This window comes from Pogona vitticeps, chromosome 2, assembly GCF_051106095.1.
Source record: "Pogona vitticeps strain Pit_001003342236 chromosome 2, PviZW2.1, whole genome shotgun sequence".
NCBI lineage: Eukaryota > Metazoa > Chordata > Lepidosauria > Squamata > Agamidae > Pogona > Pogona vitticeps.
The window spans coordinates 202,670,772-202,695,615 of NC_135784.1; the positions used below are offsets into that span (position 1 = coordinate 202,670,772).

Genomic DNA, 24,844 nt, shown 5'->3' on the forward strand with positions numbered 1-24,844 from the left:
TGTTTTGTGTTTGTTTCTCTTAGTGGGATCATATCTGACCTTTTTCCTGGAGTCATAATCCCAGAGCATGATTATGGAGTGCTACAATCAACAATAATAGATGTCATGCTTTCCAAAGGATTACAGCCTGAAGATGCCATGGTTCACAAAGTCATACAACTATATGAAACCATGTTGGTAAGGCATGGTGTCATGCTTGTTGGACCAACAGGAGGTGGAAAAACTACAGTTTACCAAATTCTGGCTGATACTCTAGGAGCTCTGTATGAAGCGGGTGAGAACAAACCTTTCTATCAGCCCGTGAAAACATATGTTCTGAATCCTAAATCAATTACAATGGGTGAACTATATGGTGAAGTTAACAATTTAACCTTGGAATGGAAAGATGGATTAATGGCTCTTAGTGTTCGAGCCGCTGTAGTTGACACATCTGAAGATCATAAATGGATCATCAGTGATGGACCTGTGGATGCTTTATGGATTGAAAACCTAAACACTGTTTTGGATGATAACAAGATGCTGTGTTTGGCTAACAGTGAAAGAATCAAACTCACCCCTTCAATTCACATGATGTTTGAGGTACTTTTCTTTCTTATGATTAAATTACTTCCTAATATGCCTTACTGGAAAAGACCCTGATGTTGGGAAAGTGTGAGGGCAAGAGGAGAAGGGGACGACAGGACGAGATGGTTGGACAGTGGAAGCTACCAACATAAATTTGACCCAACTCCGGGAGGCAGTGGAAGACAGGAGGGCCTGGTGTGCTCTTGTCCATGGGGTCACGAAGAGGAGGGGAACAAGGATGTGCAGGGGCCTGGAATCCAAGTCCTATGAAAAAAGAGTGAAATAACTGGGTGTGTATAGCCCTGAGAAAAGAAAGCTGAGGGGAGATATGATAGCACTTTTCAAATACTTGAATGGTTGTCATTAAGAGGAGGGGCAGGGCCTGTTCTTGATCAATCAAGTTACAGGAAGCCAGATTTCAGTTGAATATCAGAAAACTTCCTAACTGTTAGGGCAGTACAACAATGAAACCAATTACCTCAAGAGGTGGTGAGTACTCCAACACTGGATACATTCAAGAGAAACTTAGACAACCACCTGACAGATATCCTTTGATTTGTATTCCTGCACTGAGCAGGAGGTTGGACTCGATGGCCTTATAGGACCCTTCCAACTTCATGATTCTATGATGGCTCAATACTCTTCAGCTGTAGTTTGACTCAGTTCAGAGAACTCAGTTAAATTCCCACCTACCAAAACCCATTCACTACAAAAAGCTGAAATCTCATTCTATGTTCTAGAATTTGGGAATACAGGGAAAAGACTTTAACTTCCAAAAATCAACAGTGACCAAATAATTTTACTGACAGCAGCAGTTTGGGGAAAGCAAAGATTCCCCTCCTAATCCTGTGGCACCCACCAGCTTTCCCACAACAAAAGGTATCCCAAGGAACCTTGGGGTGGGGGCAGGGAATCAGACATTTTTAATTTTTAAAAAACTATAATAGCTGGTGATGTCATCTGTCTTACATAGTGTAAGTTACGCTATTGGATTTCAGCTATTATTTAGTCCACATACAACCTTACTCTTTCATACATTATTCTTAGTTTATTGAAATATAATTGTATGTGGTGTTGCTACCTGGCGGTAAAGTTTTCTATTTGCTTGTGTCACTGTTTACTCAGCTAAATGCAGCAAAGCTTCTCTCTCTGTATGATATTTGTTTGAGATGAGATTTAATAGGTTATGCTTTCCCCATCATGTATAAGATAGGCTAAAATAATGAAAGCACAAGTCTGGCTTCTCAGGGTTGAAAGGAACAAATACTTTGTAACTCGGAATTATGCATCTTTCTGTACTGAACGTACAACACTGTCCATTTTGTGTTCGCTTGTAGCTATTTTATGTGTGCCTGTGTGTATCTGTCTGTACAGGAATTTAGTGTTGCTGTACATTACTGATAAAATGTATGCAATATTCATGACTTCTAGGTGGAAGACTTAAGGGTTGCTTCACCTGCCACAGTAAGCCGTTGTGGAATGGTATACATTGACCCTGAAGAACTAAAGTGGATCCCTTATGTAAAAACATGGATGGCAGGCCTTGAAGGAAAAGTAGGTTTTACCAGGTTTTCTGGGTCAGTCAATATTTGATTCCTTATGGTAATCACTGAACATGTTCAGTCGTCACTGATTTGTTTTTGGGAGTGAGAAGGTTTTCTTACTTTTTTTTTTTCCTTTTTAATTTGCTTTTATTTTAGATGAATGAAGAAACAAGAACATATTTATTTGAACTTTTTTGTCGTTATGTTGAAGATGGCCTAAAATATGTCCGCAAAAAGTGTTCACAAGCTATTACACAAGTGGATATCAGTAAAGTTACTGCTCTCTGTTCTTTATTAGAGTCACTGCTTCTTGGCAAAGGAGGACCAAATATGAAAATGGTACGCCTATTTATTCTTTGTGTAGGTTGCTCTTTCTGTTTGCAGGACAAAGCAGGAAATGTTTTGCATCTTAGTATCCTTTCTGCATGTTGAAATGTAATAGGCTATAACATACATGGAAAAATATAATCCTTTTAGGTGTCTACTTCTCTGTGGACCTTTGTAGATAATCCAATCAATAATAAAGTAAATTGACTTGCATTGTTCTTTGGTTGAGGTAATCTAAATATTTCAAGCACTGTCAAACCACAATACAGTGGTGCCTTGCTTAGCGATTGCTTCGTTTAACGACGAAATCGCTTAGCGGCAACTTTTTTGGAGCGTTTTTACGCTTCATTTAACGATGGTCCATGTGGGCGATTTTTGCTTAGCGATGGTTGGGACCATGCTTTGCATAGCGATTAAATTTTGGGTCCCCTGTTTCGCTTAACGATGGTTTAAACAGCCTCATGTTTGCTGTTTGTTAAATGTTTTTCTGTTATTTAGAAAGTTAAAGTTTACTGTTTAAAATGTTTGAAATCATAAAGTGCACTTAATAAACCCTTTGTTAACCAAATTTGACTTTGTTCTGACTCTTTTTTAATTTCTTGTAATTTTTCCCCCCATTAAGATCCGTTGAATAGGTTTCAATGCATTTCAGTTGGGGAACTGCGTTTCGCTTAGCGATGTTTCCTATGGCGATTTTCGCTTAAGGATGGCAATTCGTTCCTATTGGAACGGATTATCCAGTTTTCAATGCATTTCAGTGGGAAACCGTGTTTCGCTTAGCAATGAAATCACTTAGCAGTGATTTCTTTGGAACCAATTAACATTGTTAAACGAGGCACCACTTGTACTTTGTCATGGAAAAATGCAGTCCTTCTGTGATCCAGTAACTGTTAAAAGTTTGATCATTTAGGTTCTTGGAACCTTGAGTGCCCACATTCTGTACTAGATGAAGTTTTAACTTCAAAGCCCCCCACTCACCCGCCTTCCCAGAGCACTTTACAGTGGTCCATTCTGGAGGTAGCTGGCGATGCATACCTGAGATAGATTTTCTTTCCTTACCTAGGATAACAAGTAACTACAACTGTACTTGCTTGTTGCTTTATAATGGTTCTTGTATACATTGGCTTTGACCTACAGGTGAATTTTGACCACAAAATAGATTCTTATCTATGGAACTTATATTTTGTAATGTGCCTTAGCATGTCATTTCTAGAGAAGAGAATTATAAATTCACTTAATTCAAATTCCTGGAATTTCCCCCTATATTATTTTGATGTGAAAAGAAGTGATGATATTTATGTATGAGTTTTTAAAATATGTTTTTGTGTATTTTCTTTTTCCTGCATTTACAGGAACAGTCAAGGCTAAATTCTCTCGTGTGCCAAACTTTTGTTTTTTCTTATTTGTGGTCAGTGGGTGGAAACTTAACTGAGAACTATTGGGATGGATTTGATACATTTATAAGACAGCAGTTTGAGGACAATCCAGATGCCAAGGTATGAAATACACTGTAATGGTAGCATATTTTTGCAGAATAGTATTTGTGAGGACATTTGGGCATGATCACAACGTAACAAGGAGGACCAAAATACCTCCCTGCTTTCAGATTTTATAAAAGTACTTTCACAGATGTTTCTGGTTTCAAATTAGAATTTCCTTTTCAAAATGATATTTGGTCTTATGATTTGTTTGGGGACTAAAGGCTACCTAAACCTAGTTCCTTGTAACTTACAAACCCTAGTCATCAATCCCTAGTCCGAGGGAGTGGCTCTGACCACTCAGTCAGGAGGAAAAATGCATCCACTTATTTGCTCCCCATGATTTAAATTCAGGCATTGAAAACATTTTTGGGGAACTAACTCAATCTTTCTCAAACTATGAATGAATGAATGAATGAATGAATGAATGAATGAATGAATGAATGTGCATGCCCATTGGGAGAAAAAAGGAGAAACATTGGGGAATGTGTTGATGCAATGACAATGATCATTTATTCTTTTATAGAACATAATTATTTGAAAGTATTATGTACCTGCACAAAAATAATTATTCGTTTTTTTCCTGTATGTCCCAATTTTCCCCCAGTTAGTGACAAAGATAAAAATTATTCTCATATCTTTCTAGCTGCCAACGTCTGGTGATTTATGGAGTGTTTATATTGATTTTGATACAAAACGTCTGGATCCTTGGGAACGAATTATACCTGCATTTAAATACAGTAACACGGTTCCATTTTTTGAAATGCTTGTTCCTACCACTGATACAGTGCGTTATGGCTTTCTAATGGAAAAACTGCTGGCCGTAAAACGTTCTGTGTTGTTCACAGGAATAACTGGGGTGGGCAAGGTAAGAAGTATTTGATTATGCAACTCTGATTATGTAAATTTGATTTGATTTTTGTCCGGTAAGCAGCTGACACATAGTTGGATCAGGAACATGTGAGGGGAGGGATCTGGCCCTTTGCTCTCACTGCAATCTCATTTACTTCCTTACTGTTGTGAATAGTCTACACTGTCTACACTGCTCAATTCTGACTGGGATAGTGGGAGTGAAAATTTAACCCATATTATCATGGTGCTGATCCATCTACTTGGATAAACAGATAACAGTTTTGTAGTGTAAAACACTGTGTTGAAAGTCACATTGACTTTGATCTTAAATATATTTGTAGAAAAAATGAAGAACAGAATGAACAACTTTGCAGAGATTCATTTCTGTCCTTGAGAAAATTAATGGTTTCTATGATACTATTCTTCGCCATAGAGTAACACATAATGTAATGATAATAAGGCAAAACATTTATTATGGTTAAATACTGCTCTTTCAATATTTATTTTTTTATTTACAAGATTTTTAAGCCGTGCCATTACCAGTGGTCTCTGAGCAGCGTGCAACAATATTAAAATTTTAAAAACATTAACATTAATGTATATGATATAGTAAAAGCTTTATTCATTTAAATAATACACATAATTTTGAGCATGTAATTATCAGAGAAGTTAAAACAAACCTTTAACAACTGTCAACTACCATAAATGGAAAATCATATGGAAAATTCTTGAAGAATTCTGGGCATTGCAGTTAAAAAAAAGACACACCCCTATTTAGAAGCATATAACTTCTATTATATTTGCTGAAATCCTGTTGCTTAGTGTAGTAATTCTCACGAGGGTAGGCTCATTGAATCAGTGGGGATTTGGTGAGTCAAATATTGTAAGTTCCATTGATTTGAATTGGCCTTTTGCTAATTGTGACTTACTTTATTGTAGTAAATGGAAACTAGAGTAGACTTAATCAATACAACTTATAGAGAAGTTGCCTCACCAATCCACACTGATTCAATGGTTCTACACTAGTGGAACTTGCTCTAGTGGAACTTACTACCCTAAGGCAACAGGATTTTACCCATAGTGTCAGAACATAAGGAAGACTTTGCAGTGCAGTTGATTACACAAATAGTCAGAATCTACCCAGCAGTTTATTGTTGAAAATACAGGCTAGCAGGTGCAGGTATTTGTCATATATTTTGACTTGTCAACAAGAAAAGTTTAGATTTCAGTTTTGGAGGAAGTTAGAAATTGGAAACATGATGCACTTATTTTGTCAAATGCAGCATTGATAGAGCTGTTTTGCTATTTACAGTGGGGTGTTGACTTGAGAACTTAATCCGTATTGGAAGGCGGTTCTCAAGTCAAAAAGTTCTCAGGTCAAATCTGCATTTCTCATAGGAATGCATTGAAAACCATTTGATCCGTATCTGCTCTTTTCTGTCCATAGAAACTAATGGGAAGCTGCTATTCCGCCTTCGACCACTAGAGGGGGATATTTTGTTTCTTTTTTCTTAGGTCAAGAAAGGTTCAGGGAAGGCAGGGAAAATACAGTCCAGGCAGTACCAGGCAGTCTGAAGACTCCCAATCCACTCTCTAAACGCTGGGAGGAGGGAGGAAGCAGACAGGCACCCTTTTCACTGGCCAACAGTTAACTGAAAGTTCAAATTTTGCACTTTCCCTGCCTCCCACGTGGTTTTTTTTCAGTTCTTAACTCAAATCTAAGTATGTAAGTCAAGACAATATTTTCCTATGAGAGCGGTTCTTAAGTCAAAATGTTCTTAACTCAAGCCGTTCTTAAGTCAAGACCCCAGTGTAAAAGAGAGAGTGGAACTGGAAGATGTAGAATTAATTATACATTTATTAACAAACCATGGATGTGCATCTGTAATAACTGGGGAAAAACCTTTCTCTTTGTCAAAGACAGAATAGTTACAGAATGTGTGGGATATAGCATATATGTAAAGCTGACCAGTTTGACTAGAGTTTGGGAAGACAAACAACAAGGAAAGTGCTTTATAGAAAAAATAATTTGTATTAATATGCAATTGTAATGACAACCTCCAGGATGAAATTAACTCATATATGCTTTTTAGCAAAATATGGATGGTTTGAAACATTGCAAACAAAAGAATAGAAAATATACTGTTATGGGGGAAACACTTTTGCCCTAATGAAACTCTACTAAGAAAAATCAGAAATATTTGCATACTCTCTCTAATCATTTCTCATATGTAATTCTTATATAGATGATATTTCCCAGATATGCATAGTTTTACCAATCTCTTAAAAACTGATTCATGAGACAATCAATGAGAAATGTAGGAGTATTGTCTTTGTTGTAACCTGTGGAACAGTCCTCTGTAATTCTTATGAGTAACAACATAGGTTACTAGAATGGCCACTGCTTATCTTGTTTTACTCATTCTTTCTGGATCCATGTATTCCCAATGTATCTTTCTCCTTTTCCGTGCATTTTGTTTATTTTGTAATATTTATTCCTGTATGCCACTCAGAACACTATGTATAGCTGAAGTTCTAAAAAGTGAATAAATATTTAAAAAAAAAACAAGGGAAGATGCTAGAATAGAATGATGCACTATAATCATTGTGCAATTTATTTTATTACTATTCTGAAAAAGCGAGCTGTCAATATTTTGACATGAGTGAAATTTTAAAATCAAATGTGTAAATTACCATGAAAGACATCATCAAGCTGCCATTAATTATTAATTTGACAATGGTAAAATTCTATACATGTTAATTTCTAATAGTATGATATTGTAAGCTCAGTATCTACACAGAGTAAAACAAAACTAGATTTCTCTGTGTGCATTTCTGTGGAGAACCCTTTGATGTGAGATGAGAAATGAAACTTTGTGCATAATATATTCTGTTCTCACCCTCCTTTTGTGACACTTGAAGTCTGTAGTTGCAAGAGCACTGTTAAATCGAATACAAGAAGAAGCTGGCTATGTTCCTGTTTACCTAAATTTCTCTGCTCAGACGTCCTCAGCAAGAACTCAGGAGATAATTGAGTCTAAATTAGAAAAGAAAAGGAAAAATATTCTAGGTAAAGATATTTAATTCTTGCTTGAATTGTGCTGCTTACTCTATTTTCTTTACTTTTTAAATTTAGCCACACCTTATAATAGGTACTGCCCTTGCTCAGCTAATATTAAACAAAATTTTCATCCAAACCTGTCCATGTTCTTTTAAAATGATAGGGGGACTTTGGAAATAAAGGTGATTGATTATATCTTGGGAAAAAAGATCACTCAAGAATTGTAATTTTGAAGTTGTTTGCTTCAGTTAATGAAATGGAATGTAGACTGTAATGGGGTGTAGTGGATCCAGTTTTACACAGGAGGGCAGTATTGACATTTGAGAAACTGAATATGTCTACCTCAATATGTTAAAATGAAAACTGTATTATTTTACTCTTACTGTTTATGTGGAGATATTTCAGTCATTTTCCCATTCCTCTCCCATATATATTGGTCCATCCATGGGAATTTTCTATCATTGAGTAGTTCAGTGGACACACAGACAGCTATCCTCTTTTATGAAATGTAAAATGACATATAGCTTACAAAATAATATAGCATTTGTTCCACTTAAAAGATAAATCCAATCAAGTGTGTTATCTAAGAACAAAATCATCAGAATACATTGAATATCCACAGCAGTGTCAATTCAGGTCATAGTAATTACTGATTGACATTGCCCGAAGAGAGTTTCGGTCAAAATTTAGGGTCCCACTGAAGGAAAATGGTTTTATATAACACAGGTAGACCTAAAAATCAAATTTGTTCTTTGTCATACTACTGCATATTCTTCCAAGGTGTACTCTGTTGCATTTAGTAGGAAGGTAACGGTCTATACTTTTGTGATTTTGTGATTATGTTTATTCTTCTGACATCTTAACCTTTTTGAGCAAACTTGCAGGAATTTACAAAAATCAGGAAAATGGCTTTCAATTTGCTTTTAATCATAACGCAAACTCATTCATTGAGTGTATTCATGGATGACAGTGTGGTGCCTTCTGCCTGTTTTTGGTTCTGGTGTTTGATGATGCTTTGAGGAAAAGGAGGAGGCAAAAAATTGTCTCCAGCTGTCATACTAAATTAATCTACGTTCCTTCACAAATTAAATTGCTTCATGCATTTATCAGCTTCTGTCAGTTGAAGCCTCAAGAAACAGCCGTTCTTTACCCATGGGACCACTAGAAAAGGTAGTGAATATACGTACAAATGTAAAACTGGCACATCAGCAGGAAGTACCTTTAGAGAGAACCCTTAGCCAAGGATTTAGATAATAATGGTGCACTAACCACTTTCTGTAGCCTCCATGCTCGTCAAAGCTTTCAGGGTTTGCTACTGTTCTTCAGTCTCAGCAACATGTTGCTAAGAGGAGCTATGGAATCCAAACTGCATCTGTTCATCTGCCTGTCTGCCACTTGTTTCTGGCCATTTGCCCAAGCTCTCCTCTTTCTCTTCAACCCTAATTTTGGCTGTAAACCTTATATTGGGCTTTATGGCAGAATTCCTACTCTCAGATACAAAAATGCAAATTTATCATATTCCTGCCACTATATTCAACATGTAATGGGAAAAAAAACACGAAGGTTTTGCCTCTGCTAGTCTTATCAGAGCCAGTACTACTCCTGGTCCTAGTAAGTTACAGAGTATCTAATTCTATTTCAAAGCCAATTGATATTGTTTGCCTGCATAGATGTTCTAAGACAATATCGGTGTTTTATGTTGTGATAGGTACCATCACGTTGGAACCAACTTATAGCTAACCTAGTAGGGCTTTCCAGGTAAGTGAGACATTTAAGGAATGGTGTTACCAGCTCCACACCCCCAGTGAATTTCCATGACTGAATGGAGAGTCGAACCTAGGCCCCGTGAGTCCTTCTCCATCACTCTAACCACTACGTATACCACACTGAAGTATCCCAGGGTTTTACAACACTGCAAGTCTTAGTTCCTTTCTCACTTTCTGATCAAGGTTCACCAGAAACCTCATAATGGCATATATGCCAATGCATGCAGTATAACTGAAAAGGTTAATGTTTTGTATTGCACATATGTAAATCATTAGAAGTAACTCATCAGAGAAGTTTAAAATTTATGGAAAAACTGTGTTAGGAATGTCACGGTACAATGACTGCAGCACCAGAAAAAAGCAAAAAAGAAGAACTAGAAAAGAAGGTTACGGAAGTGTATGCACATTCCTGAATATTATAGCCCTATCCCCATCCCTAAAATCAAATATCTGTAATTTCAGAATGCTTACATAGTTAAGAAAATATTTTCCAGTATTAATTCAGTATGTCCCAATGATTTTAGACTAGGTCTAGAAAATATTACTGGTAACAGGGTGCTAACATATACATAGAATGGTCTACGTTGGAAACAGCAATCCAAAGAAGGCAGAAGACTGAAATGCAAGTATTACAAATGGTACACATATGATATTGCCTGTGGGTTGAGCTCCTTGAAATCCCCAGAACATGCTAAGTTGAAGACGGAACATCTGCTTAGTCATAGTGTGTTGCTGAAATCCTTGTTGAAAAATTAAAATGTCATTATTGTTTAATAAAGAATATAACAATACGTGGGAGGACATTAGAAACCAGAACAATGGATTTCTATTTACTGGCATTAAACTGTGACAACTACTAATGACCTTCTTGGCATCTGCTATTTTCACTTTAGGAATGGAGATAAATACAGTGTACTAATTAGTTATTTAAGTGTAAATGCTCATTTTTGGAGTGTTTTTTCAGAAACTGATCACCGTATGTTTCCATATTCTTTTATTGCTTAGGCGCACCAGGGAAAAAAAGAGTTATCATTTTTGTGGATGATCTAAACATGCCAAAACTGGATCGCTATGGCTCTCAGCCCCCTATTGAGCTACTCAGACAATACCAGGACTTTGGAGGGTTCTATGATAGAGAGAAACTGTTCTGGAAAGAAATACATGTAAGCCTGTGTTTAGTTACTCAGGGTCATGACTCATAGGAATGTGAACATTGTCCCTAAAATGACAATGCAGACATAATTATTGCTTCTGTATTCCACTCTTCCTTTGAGAAACTGAGCAAGTCTTGCATGGTGCTTTCTGTACACAGATGGAAGCATCAGAAGGAATGAAGGCAAGTTGTGACAATTCCTTTGTTTTTGCTAAGACATCTAAATCTCTTATGTTTCAAAGATTAAAATGTCCTGTTGTGTTATTTCCTAGAGGACATGCTAAGTTTAAGATGTGACATCCACTTAGCCAGAGTGATGATACCAAAGGGACTGAGAATTCAATTTTTCTGAACGGAAAGCCGAGTCAGAGGAAAATGTCTTATTGAAATGTAGAGCTGCATGAGACAAACAACATGTCCTAAAATGTGTAGGATGAAAGAAAGCAGTTTATGTTACGATTTGTGATCTTCGTTTACAAACATTGGTTTTGGAGTTAATCAGTTAGGACTTCCACATACAAAACTTCATTTGCCATAAGATACAATACCAGTAGGAAATAGCTGCTTTTTATTCACATTCTTCTTGGAACAGTCAGTACCTACAGAGTTGTCTGCATGAAAGCCAATCGCTCTGCAGATACCAAAGGGCTGTGGAATAGTGTAGAAAAGGGAAAGTTTAACAAGAGAACAAGAAATTTTAGAAGTAAACAAGCTGTCTTGAGTTTTATAATATAGGATTTCATAGTAATACTTTTGTGATAGATGAAATATAGAAATAAGGAATCAAATTAGTTTAAATGAACTGTCATTTGTTAAAATTGTAGCTATTTCAACATAAAAAACAGGGTTTTACATGATTAAAGATATTATTAAGCATTGTGTTCTGATGCAGATTATCTGTTGTCTTTTCCCTCTAGGATGTAACTATTTCTTCAGCCTGTGCACCTCCAGGTGGTGGACGTAATCCAGTTACACCACGTTTCATAAGACATTTTGCCATGCTGTGTCTTCCAACACCCTCTGAGCATAGCCTTAAACAAATTTTTCAGGTCAGTAGCAACTTTTCCACAGTTGTAATGGACAAAAAATAGATTTTTTTTTTATAGGTTGTCAAAACATACTACTCTGTGATGCTGGAGCTAGACAGATTCTCAGTAACATGTGTCACTTTCTGAAGTGCTCAACATTCCTGATAGGAATTAATGCTTCTTGTTGAAAATTGGCAGTAAATGCGTAGAAACTCCTCTTTCCTATTAATTTCAGTGCATTTCGGGTCAAGCCTTTCAAGACCAGATGAGTACTTATTTATATCTGAATGATTAGCCGCATTTGTAACATGTTTTTGTTTTGTGTAAGATCTTTAAACATGATTTGTACATGTAACAGCTAATCAGAAGTAAGTTGCATTGAGTGGGACTCATTTTCAGGTAAGTGGGTGCAGGATTGAACTCCAGTTGGTTTTTTGTGCATGTGTGTATGCATGTATGTGCATGTGTGTATGCATGTATGTTTGTGTTTTTATGTGGGAAAAAACACAAATGTAAATTGTCCTTACCAAGCATGATGATAATAAGCAGTTTACAACAGCTCATTCTTACAGTGCCCTTCATGTCATTTTTATGCATTTATTCCTGCCTCTATTTTATTCATTCCATTTTTGTTTCTATTGGCAACTATATTAGTTAGCAGAACAGTGAAGGAGGATTTAAGTGATAGCCTTCTTCTCATTTACACATGGAGGAATGCAAATCTACTGAATGACAACTGCTAGAAAGAGAGGAGCTTTGTGAGAAATGTGTTTTTGGCTGTTTCTCCCCATTGTGAAAGCCAAACATGAAAAAAAATGACTTCCTGGCATTTTATTTTCTAGAGAGGACATAAAGGGAATACATGGGCAAAATGCAGGATATCTATAGTATGGGTTTGGTCCAAATGCTTTTAGTTGCACATGACTGAATTTATTTGATGGATATAAGTTAACAGAGATTCTGGATTAACTGAGGCATGTATTCTGTATCCCAATGCATTCAGGTTAATGGGTGTTTCTTCTGCAAAGTCAATGGGGGGAATTCCTTTCTTTGGGGAAATATGCAAAATCCTGTTCATGCAGGTGCAACATGAAATTATTCTTCTGTAAATGTGCTGGGCATTATACCCTGCCAACAGGGACTCACACAATTCAGTTATGCAATCGGTCATGCAATTATCTTTGCCACTGTTGCACAACATACTGGCAGAAGTGTTTCATGGATAGCACTTCAGCCTTGGCACTTTTGTAGCTACCGCCAGCATAATGTCAAGTTATGCCTGCATAGCTGCACATGAGGATTTTGCCTCCTGCATACAGTATATAATGGCATATATAGCAGCATAAACAAACATTGGCAAGGCACAGCTGTCTTTGGTTCAAAATTATTTTGTTTTTGAGATATACAAAAGTATCTCCAAAATGAAAATTAGGAATGTTTCCAGAGATTGAAGATGCAATGAAATTTTCTGGGAACATAGGCTGGTGCTCATACAAAATTGGTCAATGAATGAAAAAATCATTTAAAAAAATATTAAAAATAAACTTTGGAACAACAGATGGTTTGACAAAAAATATAAAACAGAAACAAAATAAATGTTTAATTTTACTATGTCCTTAAAATTTCTGTTATGTCATATTTCTTGGTCTAGGCTATTTTAAAAGGCTTTTTGGCTGAATTTTCTCAAGCAGTAAAGCAGAGTGCAAAAAGTATAGTCGATGCAGCTGTTGAAATATATCAGAGAATGAGCATTGATCTTCTCCCAACACCAGCAAAATCCCATTATGTGTTTAACTTACGCGATCTGTCAAAGTGTGTGCAAGGTACAATGTTTTCCTTTAAGAAACCAACTGTGAAGCTTAGAAACAGGAAGGCAGTAGACTGTGAAGTAAACCCTGAAAAGGGTTGCCGTAAGTCAGAATTGACACAATGACACACAATTATTAATTTTTGTTGTTGTTTTTGTTGTTCTTAATAGCAGTGGGGTATTATTTGGGAGCCACTGTGGTGTAGTAGATAGAGTGTTGGACTAGGACTTGGGAGTAGAGATGGGGGTATTCATATATGAATATCCCTGCATGGGTGGCATTAATGAGGGTCCAGCCCCATGGGGCTGGACGGTACACTCACTGATCCTCTGCGGACACAGACAGCTCGATTCTACGAATGACTCTGCAGTGCTAAATCCACTCGCTACTCCTGGCAGGAGGTGGGAGGACAAGCCTCGCTGCAAGGTCGAAGAGTGGCGAGCGGATTGCACACTGCAGAGCCATTTGTAGAATTGCACCATCCACATTCATGGTGGATCGGTGAGTGGACCGTCTGGCTCCATGGGGCTGGACCCTCGTTAATGCCACCTGTGTGGGAATATTCGTATTCAAATACGGATATCCCCATCTCTGCTTAGGAGTTCAAATCTCTACTTAGCCATGGAACCTCACAAGGGGATGGAAATGGCAAACCACTCTTTTAACATCTCGTATACCTCAAAAACTCTATTTGGGTCACTATAAGTCAGAAACAGTTTGTTGGCACATAATAACGACAAGGTGCTATTTCATATGAAATCAACTTTTGGAATTTTTAGCTGCAGGGTTGTCAGTTGCAATTTATTATCTTGGCTGCACAATTTTATTACTAGTGATAGTGATCCATTTTATGTTAGTAAAAGGAATCAAATCTCATGCTTCACAGCGTGAAGTCATTGCTTTATGAAGCCTACTAGGATTTCTTTCCTCAGTCTACAATATTATGCAACATATTTGGTAAATATGGCATTCCTGTTTTATGAAATGTTACTAATGTTGAAGGCATTAAATTGAATGAATTGAGTTCTTTATTTCCTCTTTCTCTATTATATTCCACCTCTTTGGTTGTATAGCTCATACACAAATGATTTTTTTCTAGAGAATGTTAGACTTGAATAGTAGCTGACATCCATAAAGATAGGCAATTACTGCATGCTTGCTTGGGATATTCTTGGTACTCTATTCACGCATGCTGCTGTTTGTTATATCATACCTATACCTATTACCTATATTTGGAACCAGGGTATGCTTCTGGTTCAGCATGTAATATAAGTATTCTTATCTAATTGTTTCTTTATTTAAACCATTTACACCCCATTTTTCTTTTAAAGAATTTGAGGTTTCTATTGCATGTGTGAATAAGCATGCTTTATTCATATTGCATTCAGACTCAGGAGCAGCCTGTTATTATTAATATGTTACAAACATATAAAACTTGGAAGTTGTCTCCAAAATTCCTCCATATGTCCCCGAAAGGGCTTTGTACAGAAAATGAGTAAGTATAACTCTAAAAAAAATGTAGAACAGTATAGCTGTTACATTACTTCACAAAAGTAACATTACAGCTATCATTAAACCTAGCACATCCGTTCCAAACTCTGGTACTTTCTGTTTAATGATGAGTTTTATCCTTCTTTATTTACTGTTTTATTTTTAGCTGCAGGGTTGTTTAGTATTCTGGTGTGGTGTTTAATTTGCTCTGGTTCATTCATCCAGTGGCTGAAATCCAATAACGTAAATATATGCTGCATATATCTGATGATGTCATCAGCTGCGGATGTACTTCGGTAATAAAAAGTTCTTTGTGTCTCTGTAATTCACACCTGTGGGTTCCTTCTGCACATGTGCAGCCATCTCCAGAATATTCCAGAGCCTAAAAGTTGTTAATCCAAACCCTCTCCACTGCACATGCTTCTCACTCTGCAATTAATTCTCAGTTCCCTTTCAGCCACCACTGAGGTAATACCTTTGGAACTTCTCTGAAGCCCTTTTTTCAACTGACTTTTGTAATGAGTTCTTCCCTGTTAATTCAGCCTTATCTGTTTGCCTATCATCATCTGTGAATCTTCTGTTTACCATAAAAATCCACGTAGCTTAGTATTTGTCATGAAGCGCTGGTGGTGGTGGCGCTGTGGGCTAAACCGCAGAAGCCTGTGCTGTAGGGTCAGAAGACCAAGCAGTCATAAGATCGAATCCACACGACGGAGTGAGCTCCCGTTGCTTGTCCCAGCTCCCGCCAACCTAGCGGTTCGAAAGCATGCAAATGCAAGTAAATAAATAGGGACCACCTCGGTGGGAAGGTAACAGCGTTCCGTGTCTAAGTTGCACTGGCCATGTGACTACGGAAGATTGTCTTCGGACAAACGCTGGCTCTATGGCTTGGAAACGGGGATGAGCACCGCCCCCAGAGTCGAACACGACTGGACAAAAATTGTCAAGGGGAACCTTTACCTTTACCTTTACCATTTAAAAAATGTGTTTTGCACTAACAAAATACCCGTCACATACAAACACTCTTAGTGCCTTTACTGCCTAGGTGAGGCGCATCAAACTCAAAACTGCCAAAGTTGTCAAAAATTCACTAAAACAGCAAGTAAAAAGGTGTCTGGATAGCTCAGTGAGTTTGGTATCAGGCTGAGGAGGCAGAGGTCAGGAGTTCATTTCCCCACTGTGCCTGCTTTGAAAACAGCCAGCCTGTGTGGCCTTGGGCAAGCAGCACAGTCCCAGGGTGTCCCCAGAAGAAGGGAATGGCAAATTACTTCTGAGTATTCTCTATCTAGAAAACCCTGGAAGGGGTCACCATAAATAATATATTATACAACCAATACAAACAAACATGCAAACAAACAAATATGTCAGAAGTGATTTTACAACAAACATAGAAAGCAGTAACAAAGGCAATTTGGACTAAAATTTTATTTGTTGGACAAGTCTTTATAATCAATAGGTACCATTTTGAAACAGTCATAAACATTGTTTTCAGTTATTTCCATTTGGAAAACAATGGACGCCATTCAGTCAGAGACAACTCCACAAGCATTGGAGTCTGTACAACAGACACCAGCTCTTGATATCAAGGAGAGGCCGTTCAAATCTAGATCAACCTTGGCACCCAAATCAATCTCGACTTAAATACCAAAAAAGCAGGAAGAGGGGGAATCAATGAATCCAGAGAGTAGCCAAGCGAAAAAGACAAGGTACAACTCAAAGAAATCAAAGGACTATCTAATCAGTGCCATATCATCCATCACCTCAACAACGTTCTCCATAAAATAAGGAACATAAGGACTTAATCTGCTTGGGATCAGTTTTGGAAGAGGAGATGTTTCAAGTGCATGGATCTTCACCAGCTTTTAGTCATTCTCCAGAATGAAGCCACTTAATGCAGAAAACCTTGAGTAAACCCTTGCCACTTTGAAAAAGCCAAGTATATGAAATAAGGAGTTGCCTCAGTTTAAAGAGCAATCCCATCCCTCTTCTTCTGACTAGAATTTGATGGTGAAAGAGAAGAGATCTCCATACCATAAAAAACACCACACATTGCACTGTTCTCAGACTGCAACAAGGGAGGCAGTGTACTCTCTACTACTTTGGTACCATGCCACAGTTTTATCTTGGGTCAGAATGGCAGATTGTACCACCCCATTTTAATTGTCACAGGATGCAAAGAGTGAAGCATGTTGGCTTTCTCTGGTTTACTACGTGCTCACAGATGTCAACTCATTATGTTCATCAGTGTGGAAGGCGCAGGGATTCAGCATTGAAACTGCTGAAACCAAAGAGACCTCATCAATCATCAGACCATTGTGACTGCAGTCACTCGAGATCAGTATTGAGGTCTCCTGTGCCAACCAGTAAACTGCAACAGAAAGCAATGTCTCACCACTCTAGATCTTCAACGTTGAAAGATAATCAAAGGGCCACAACGGTATTGAGATCTTTGATACTGATTGTACAGAAACAAGCATCATCATCCTCAGCCACAAAATCTCTGACACTGAAACCCATTTAGAATCCAAAGTCTTGAGACCACTCTTCCGTATCAGATACTAATCATACTGTGAGAACCAACATGTCACAAAAAGCTAAAGCTAAATGTCTGCGTCATAACCTTGGTACTGAATCAACTCTGATACAGCCCAAAGACAGAAAGAAAATACTGCAGAGAAGAAAGATAAAAGTGAATGCATACTTACCAAACCAGCTTCCCTTTTCTGCAGGAGGCCATTTCTCTGACTATACACTAGACATATTCTGTGAGGCATGCAACTGATTGCATTGCAAAAAAATATATTAGTCACAGTAGTATTAAGGCATTATGCATGACTTTGATCAGCTGGAATTTCTGATGACTCCAGATCTAGAATAGAGTACTTATCATTTGACAGTGAGGGTCTCTTCAACAAAAAAGAGATGACATAATGTATAAGGGAAAAAAAAAAACAGTGAGTTGGAGTTACAGGAAACAGGGTCTATTCTCACTATTTTGCAGTTCCCAAAAGGATGGAAGCTTAAGATCTATTTTGGATCTGAGAGATATAAACTAATACATAGAAAGCAGAAAGTTCAGAATGGTATCCCTAGCAACAATATTAACACCCATTCCTTCTGTATTGGTGTGACATCCCACCAGCTGGTAAGTGAGCTTGTCAGTCACCCTTAGATGTGAATCACAGAGACCACGAAGAACAGCTAACCTGTAACAGTAGTTGTTTGAGTGGTCATCTGTGAATTCAGCGAACTCACCCATTCTCCCCTTGACCTGCCACACAAGTGTTTCTGTCAGCAGCAGACTGGGGAAACTGAGGATTAACTACAGGGTGAGGAACATGTACAATGGAGAGGGTGTGGATTAATGGACTTTTAGGCTCTGGAGTGTTCCGAAGATGTCCACATAGGAGCAGAAGAAACCCACAGATGTGAATTCACAGATGACCTCTTGAAGAATTACAGCTACAGGTATGTAACCTGTCCTTTCCTCTCCTCCCTCCCTAGTCCCTAAGCTCCCATAGGATCCCCTTGATCCTAGAGAAGCCTTCAGGGTCAGCAGGACAGGGGGCATGGGATAGTGTTAAATGTCTGAAAATCACCATTGCTTGTCCTGATGGCTACAGCAGGACCAATGGTGGTAGGTTTGAGACATTTAAGGCTTCCCCCATCCTTCAGCCCCCAAAGGCTTCCCCAGGACCATAAGGTTAATAAGGGAGCCTAAGAACTTTGAGAAGACAGAGAGCTTTTTGCTATCAAAATGCATCCATGGCTGATGACATCACCAGACTTGCTCAGTATAATGTAATGTGACTAGATGTGAGGCAATAAATCACAGTTTATGCTGCAATCATTAATTGAACATTGGATGGACATTTACGTGTCAGCAGAACCTCAAACTCTTCAGCAGACATTTTGTAACAAATCTCCTTTGAAGTGTTTTTAAGCATTTAAATGTATTGTTCAAATGTTTCTGTTGTTTCTTGTGTAAATGACAACATTCTTTCTGCATTTTTCTATACAGGCATACTGCAATGTGATCCTGTGTCAGTTCGAGACCAGATGCAGATATTCAGACTTTTTTGTCATGAATGCCAAAGAGTTTTTCATGACCGCCTTATCTGTAATGAAGACAAACAATACTTTTATTCTATGTTAGCTGACATGGCCAGTAAGGATACTTATTTTTCCCATTGCAGTTATTGTTCAAAAAGGATGCATGATGAGAAATCAATTAACAACCTCTTCATTTATTTCAATTCATAGGCAAGCATTTTGGCGTTTCAGTTGACCCGGACTCATTTGTGCAGAAGCCAATCATATTTGGTGACTACATAAAAGTGAGCATCCTATATAGTGCATAGAAACTTTTAATAAAGTTATACTTTTATTATATACAGAATTTTCCTTTCATTGCTGAGACATGAAAATAAAATACTCAGAATAACTAAACAAGTTAATCTTGCTGTTCAAATATAAGTTAGGTCTTTCTATGCCAAAAACTAGTTTTATTTCTTATGAAAGATTTATAAAATTTAAAGAATTCTACTTTGCATAAAAAATCTAATAACCAAAACACTTTTTTTCAGATGTAGATGTAACTATGGATATGTTGTTGGCCTAACACCAGACAGGCTTGAAAACCAAGATAGCTTTTTACATTAAAATGTACATGTTTTCTTCTCATGCAATTCCAGTCTTGTTTACTAGAATGAATTCAAATCCCATTTATTATGCCCTGGGTTCTCTGGAAGAAATAAACAAATCTGTTTCTTTATTAACTCAGTAAACACATAGTGCTAGAATCCTATTGGTTATTTATGTTGGTATAAGCTCAGTGGCATAAATTGCAGCAAGAAACTGTTGCTACTTAATAGGATACCACTTTATTCTTTTTTGCTAAGTAGTCATAGGGATGTGGTGGCGCTGTGGGCTAAACCGCAGAAGCCTGTACTGCAGGGTCAGAAGACCAGCAGTCGTAAGATCAAATCCACGCAACGGAGTGAGCTCCCATTGTTTGTCCCAGCTCCTCGCCAACTTAGCAGTTCGAAAGCATGTAAATGCGAGTAGATAAATAGGTACCATCTCGGTGGGAAGATAAAACAGTGTTCCCTAGTCATGCTGGCCACGTGACAACGGAAACTGTCTTCAGACAGGGGCTGGCTCTATGGCTTGAAAAGCGGGATGAGTGCCGCCCCCTAGAGTCGGACACAACTGGACTAACATTTACCTTTACCGTGTGACTTAGTATGCCATGAGGAATACAAACCGTGATTTGTTAACTAGAGTCAGTTTGCCTGTACAAGTTATGCCATTGCACTTAGTTATGTGTCATCAAGTTGGAACTGACCTACAGTGACTAATAGGCCTTTTAAGGTAAGTGCAATATTTAAGGAGTGGTTTTACCAATCCACTCCCCCAGTGAGTTTCTACAGCCAAGTGAAAGCAATGGGGTGGAAACAGTGGCTCAGTTGTGTGTGCCTGATACAGTGCTGTACACCCACACACTTTAGAGAGAATGTTATTGAAGTCTCTTAGTATTTGTAACCTCTAGTCAAGGAGTAAGACCTTGACTAGAGGTTGCAAATGATAATGTGAATTGGAACAATCTTGAGAACACTATCATCCCCCCAGAATAAGGGACCAGGTGGGCAAGCAATCTTAAGTATGAAATATTTTAAATATTTTCCTTTGCCTGTTTCCTCTGTCAGCCCCTGGAGCAAATTTATTTGCATCTGGCCATAGCTAACTGAACTAGCTTTGTTTCTGGAACCCTCAAAAGCAATTCTGGGTTGGGATGTCACTCATAGAAAGGGTGCAGGGTATTTAGCCTAATAAAAATTCAATTAAATTTTTGAGTTCTAGTCATACTGATGCCTCTGCTATTGAGATGGAGTGTTCTCAGTTTTTGCACATATGTTGGAGTCCAAAGAACTGTCATATTCAGGAATAGATTCTGAATCAAATTCAGAACTGACAGGTCAAATAAAAGCAGAATGCAAACAGCTGGTCAGCAGATGGCCATGGCATAAGCATTTGGAGGAACTGTGTTGATGAGTTTTTCTTGGTCTTTTCGAATATTACCTAGAGCAATCTCTGAGGCCTTGAGAGAAAAAAATTCAGCAAATCGGTTTGTCAGATATTTATTTAAATGAGCATGGCTTGTATTCAGGAAACTTTATTTATGTCTGACATAGGGAAATGACTGAATGTCCAAGCAGATTTTGTTGCAGTTAGCTTAGTTAGAATGATGGCATTATTCCATTAAAGGGAGTACAGGCAATCCCTGGTAATCTTCTCTCCAAGAGGTGTGTTTAGAAAAGTAGCTATTAGTATTTGACATAATTTCAGGAAAAAAAAACATTTGCAAGGATACGTGCCACATTTATACTGTGTCCAATAAATGGAGTTTTGGCCACAGCGAACATGGCTAAATCCAATTGTTAGCCCCAGCTGTAGCAGGCACAGTGAATCAATAGCATTTATATTAGCATTGGTTTAACAGGTCCCATTACCGTATTTTTCCATGTATTGTATAAGGCAATACTTTTGTCTAAAATCTTTAGACTAAAAATTGGGAGTCATCTTATACATGAAAGTAAGCCGAGGAGAGAACCACACAATTGCAAAACTGCCCTTACTTTGCCTCTGCAAACAGGCTTCCTTCAATCAGTTGGAATTGGAGCATGTAGCTGCAACAGGGACTGGTAATGTCCAAGCGTTCTGAGCACAGAGACTAAATAAAGTGATATGCTCAAAGCTAAGTATGATGCATAATATGACAGTACTGGTATGTAAATGTTACCTTATGACTAGATAAAAATATATTCTGTTTTATATTTAAAATATTGATTTCTTAATTTGGGGTTAGAAAAGTGGGGGTGTCTTATACATGGGGCATCTTATACATGGAAAAATACAGTAATTTAGTAGGCCTTTTCTACTTACAACTAACAATTGGATTTAGTCATCATACTGTAAAATCATTTTTAAAAAATGTACACCTTGTAAATGTGTGTGTGTGTGTGTGTGTGTTGAGAAAGAGAGCACAACAGATTAAAAACTATAATTATTTTGATTATTTTCTGTTTTAAAAAGGCCTAGATATTAATAGTTTCAATTAAAATTGAGACAGAAAAAATGTGCACTGTGGAAAATATATATGTTAGTTATCAGCAACTGAATTACATTTTTTGGGGGAAATAACATGATTAAACCCAACCTTTCTGCGTTGTGATTTAAGCCAATTTAATTTAAATAAAATCCATCCTAGGTATAGGTATATTCAACACACATGCACATGATAGGAAATACATATATATTTCCTATCATGTGCATACATACATACATACATAGCATTGATAATAAATAAATTCTTGAGTTCACAATTTGTAAGAGCAGTCATCTAAATATATGAATGGAGGGGGGGAATGAAATGCCAGAACTTTTATTTTCAATGGGACCTACACCCCTTCATTTATTGGTGTGCATCTCTGTCTGGTATCTCTTTTTGAATGGTAGTGAGTACAAGAAGGTATCCTGTTGAACAGCCATTATTGTCAACATTCAGGCTGCCCTTTGATGTGTAAAATCTGGAATCCTTTTTTCCTGCTGGTAATACAGGGATGATACTGTGCAGCAATATTGGGCCATTTCCTGGCATTTTGAACCATGGACACCGAAGCACAATATCCCACATTCATAAACTGGAAGGTTGTTGGGTTTTTTTGGAAGAATTTAATATAGCCTATAGAAAACCATTAGCAACCTGTTGATGTGTTTGCCTATTTATTCAATTTTTTAAAAACCCTCACTGATCCAGGCCAACATAAACTCCAGTGGAGGCTCTTGAAATGCCATCTTGCCACTGTTCAGTGGATAATTCACTTTGCTTTCCTTTAAGGATATTGAAAGGCTTTTGAGATGTGTGAATGCTACCGTCTGTAGTTGGAGTCTTGTCCTTCACCGTTAGTGAAGGTCTGATCATGGGAAAATGAGATACTCCCTGCTTATTATAATTAATACTGTGCTGCCAAAGGATGTCTTCTCAGAGGCCTTGAAAATATTTAAAATATTTTTTTCCTGCCTTTCTCCTTAAGAGGACCCAAGGCAGCTTACAATATTAAAACACACAATATAAAACCTGGAAGGAAAAAAAGTCCCAGCAGTCTCCCCTGCAAGTAGCTCTTAGATTCTGCGAGTCAGCTGGAGTGTAAGAGGAAGGAGAAGGAAAATTTCATTGAGCCATGATCCACTCTTCCTACCTGGGTCTCCATGTTCACAGAAATCTAGATTTTGCCCTTAATGTTCAGTGTTAACTAATACAAGAAGCAATCTCCTCATCACCATTAAGATAAGCTTCTTTGCAGTTAACATCTGCTGGCTTCCCATTATATTGTTATATATTTTAATTACTTGTTTATTGAGAGTATTTTTTACCCAAATAGTCTCCTGGAGTATTTTGTATGCAAGAAATATAAACAGTGCCCATATGCAGGCTTAATCTAAAAGGATACAACTCAAAAGGAATAGGGGATAGGGAGGAAAGAGAGAGAAAAGCAAATAGTCTTTGATCAGAGCTAAAGGAATGGTCCTACTTCTAGTCTTTTCTCTCTCTGTTGCAACCTTGTGGAATAATATTCATCTTAATTCCTTTTAGATTGGAGTTGATAAAGCTGATCGACTTTACGAAGAGTTAACTGACATGGAAAAGATTACAGGGGTTTTACAGGATTACCTGGATGATTACAATATAGTCAGCGCTAAGGAGGTAAAACTGGTATTCTTCCAAGATGCCATAGAGCATGTTTCAAGGTAAATAATTGCCCTGCCACTAACTGATTATGAATGCTATAAATATGTTATTGGCAGAAATCCTATTGTTTAGTACAATGAGACTCGCTAGAGTACACTTATTGAATCAGTGGAGGTTTGCTGAGAGAACTTCTCCATAAATTAAGTTGATTCAAATGAACCTACTTTAGTTGTGACTTACTACACTAAAGAAGGTCTCAACTAGAGTGGACTCCTTTAAATCAATGAGGTGCCTGTGACATTGCAGGTTAATAATTCAGGGTGGTTTGTTGATGTTTCCTGTCTCTTGAGTTGATGATTGGGAAATGTACAGAAATTTTTGTCAGACTCTCTGGAACGGGGGAACAATAATGCATGCTTTCTACCAATCCTGGCTAAGGGGAAGGTCTTTAAATTCTTGTGTGGAATAAACCCATTTCTGGAGAGATGGGAGGCAGAGAGAGGGAGTCTGAAGGCATTTGCTGTGCAGATGTCTGGGAATCTTAAAAGGGATGTGTATAGAGAGGCAACTGTCCTCCAAATGTTCATATCTTGTTTGCTTCCCATTGTGGTATACTAGACCACTTGTATACAGTATTCGTAAATAAATTAAATACTTCAGAAATACTAGTGACTTCTCATCACAAAGGAAGCCAAATGTGGATACTACTACTTCTGAAGCTCCTAACTGCTCAGAGACGTAGGAAGCACTTAACAGCTTTGTATCTCATCTACTAGTCAACCATAGGCTGAAATTTTATTACTCAACTTAGAAAGGTGCACTAGGATATGCTAATTCAATTGATGGATGTCTGTTGAATCAAATCCTCTGTAAGATCCATTGATTCACATGGGCCTACTCTAGTTGCAACTGAAGTGACTTACTATGCAAAGCAAAAGAATTTCACCCACTGAATTGGATTGCTGTCAAATGGAGCCAATGTGTATGTCAAATACAAATATGTATAAAAATAGCCTCTTT

General features: G+C 37.6%; 1 protein-coding gene across 1 annotated transcript in view; it reads left to right on the forward strand.

Annotated features, from left to right (window-relative positions):
- DNAH6 (dynein axonemal heavy chain 6) overlaps window positions 1–24,844 on the forward strand; it is a 218,245-nt gene that overhangs the window by 59,920 nt on the left and 133,481 nt on the right. The window contains exons 34-45 of the mRNA XM_072991952.2: window positions 24–579; window positions 1,996–2,118; window positions 2,265–2,447; window positions 3,788–3,931; window positions 4,560–4,781; window positions 7,688–7,835; window positions 10,598–10,755; window positions 11,663–11,794; window positions 13,425–13,596; window positions 19,094–19,240; window positions 19,336–19,409; window positions 23,729–23,883. Of these exons, the coding sequence (XP_072848053.2) occupies window positions 24–579; window positions 1,996–2,118; window positions 2,265–2,447; window positions 3,788–3,931; window positions 4,560–4,781; window positions 7,688–7,835; window positions 10,598–10,755; window positions 11,663–11,794; window positions 13,425–13,596; window positions 19,094–19,240; window positions 19,336–19,409; window positions 23,729–23,883 (2,214 nt within the window). The remainder of the gene's footprint in view (window positions 1–23; window positions 580–1,995; window positions 2,119–2,264; window positions 2,448–3,787; window positions 3,932–4,559; window positions 4,782–7,687; window positions 7,836–10,597; window positions 10,756–11,662; window positions 11,795–13,424; window positions 13,597–19,093; window positions 19,241–19,335; window positions 19,410–23,728; window positions 23,884–24,844) is intronic.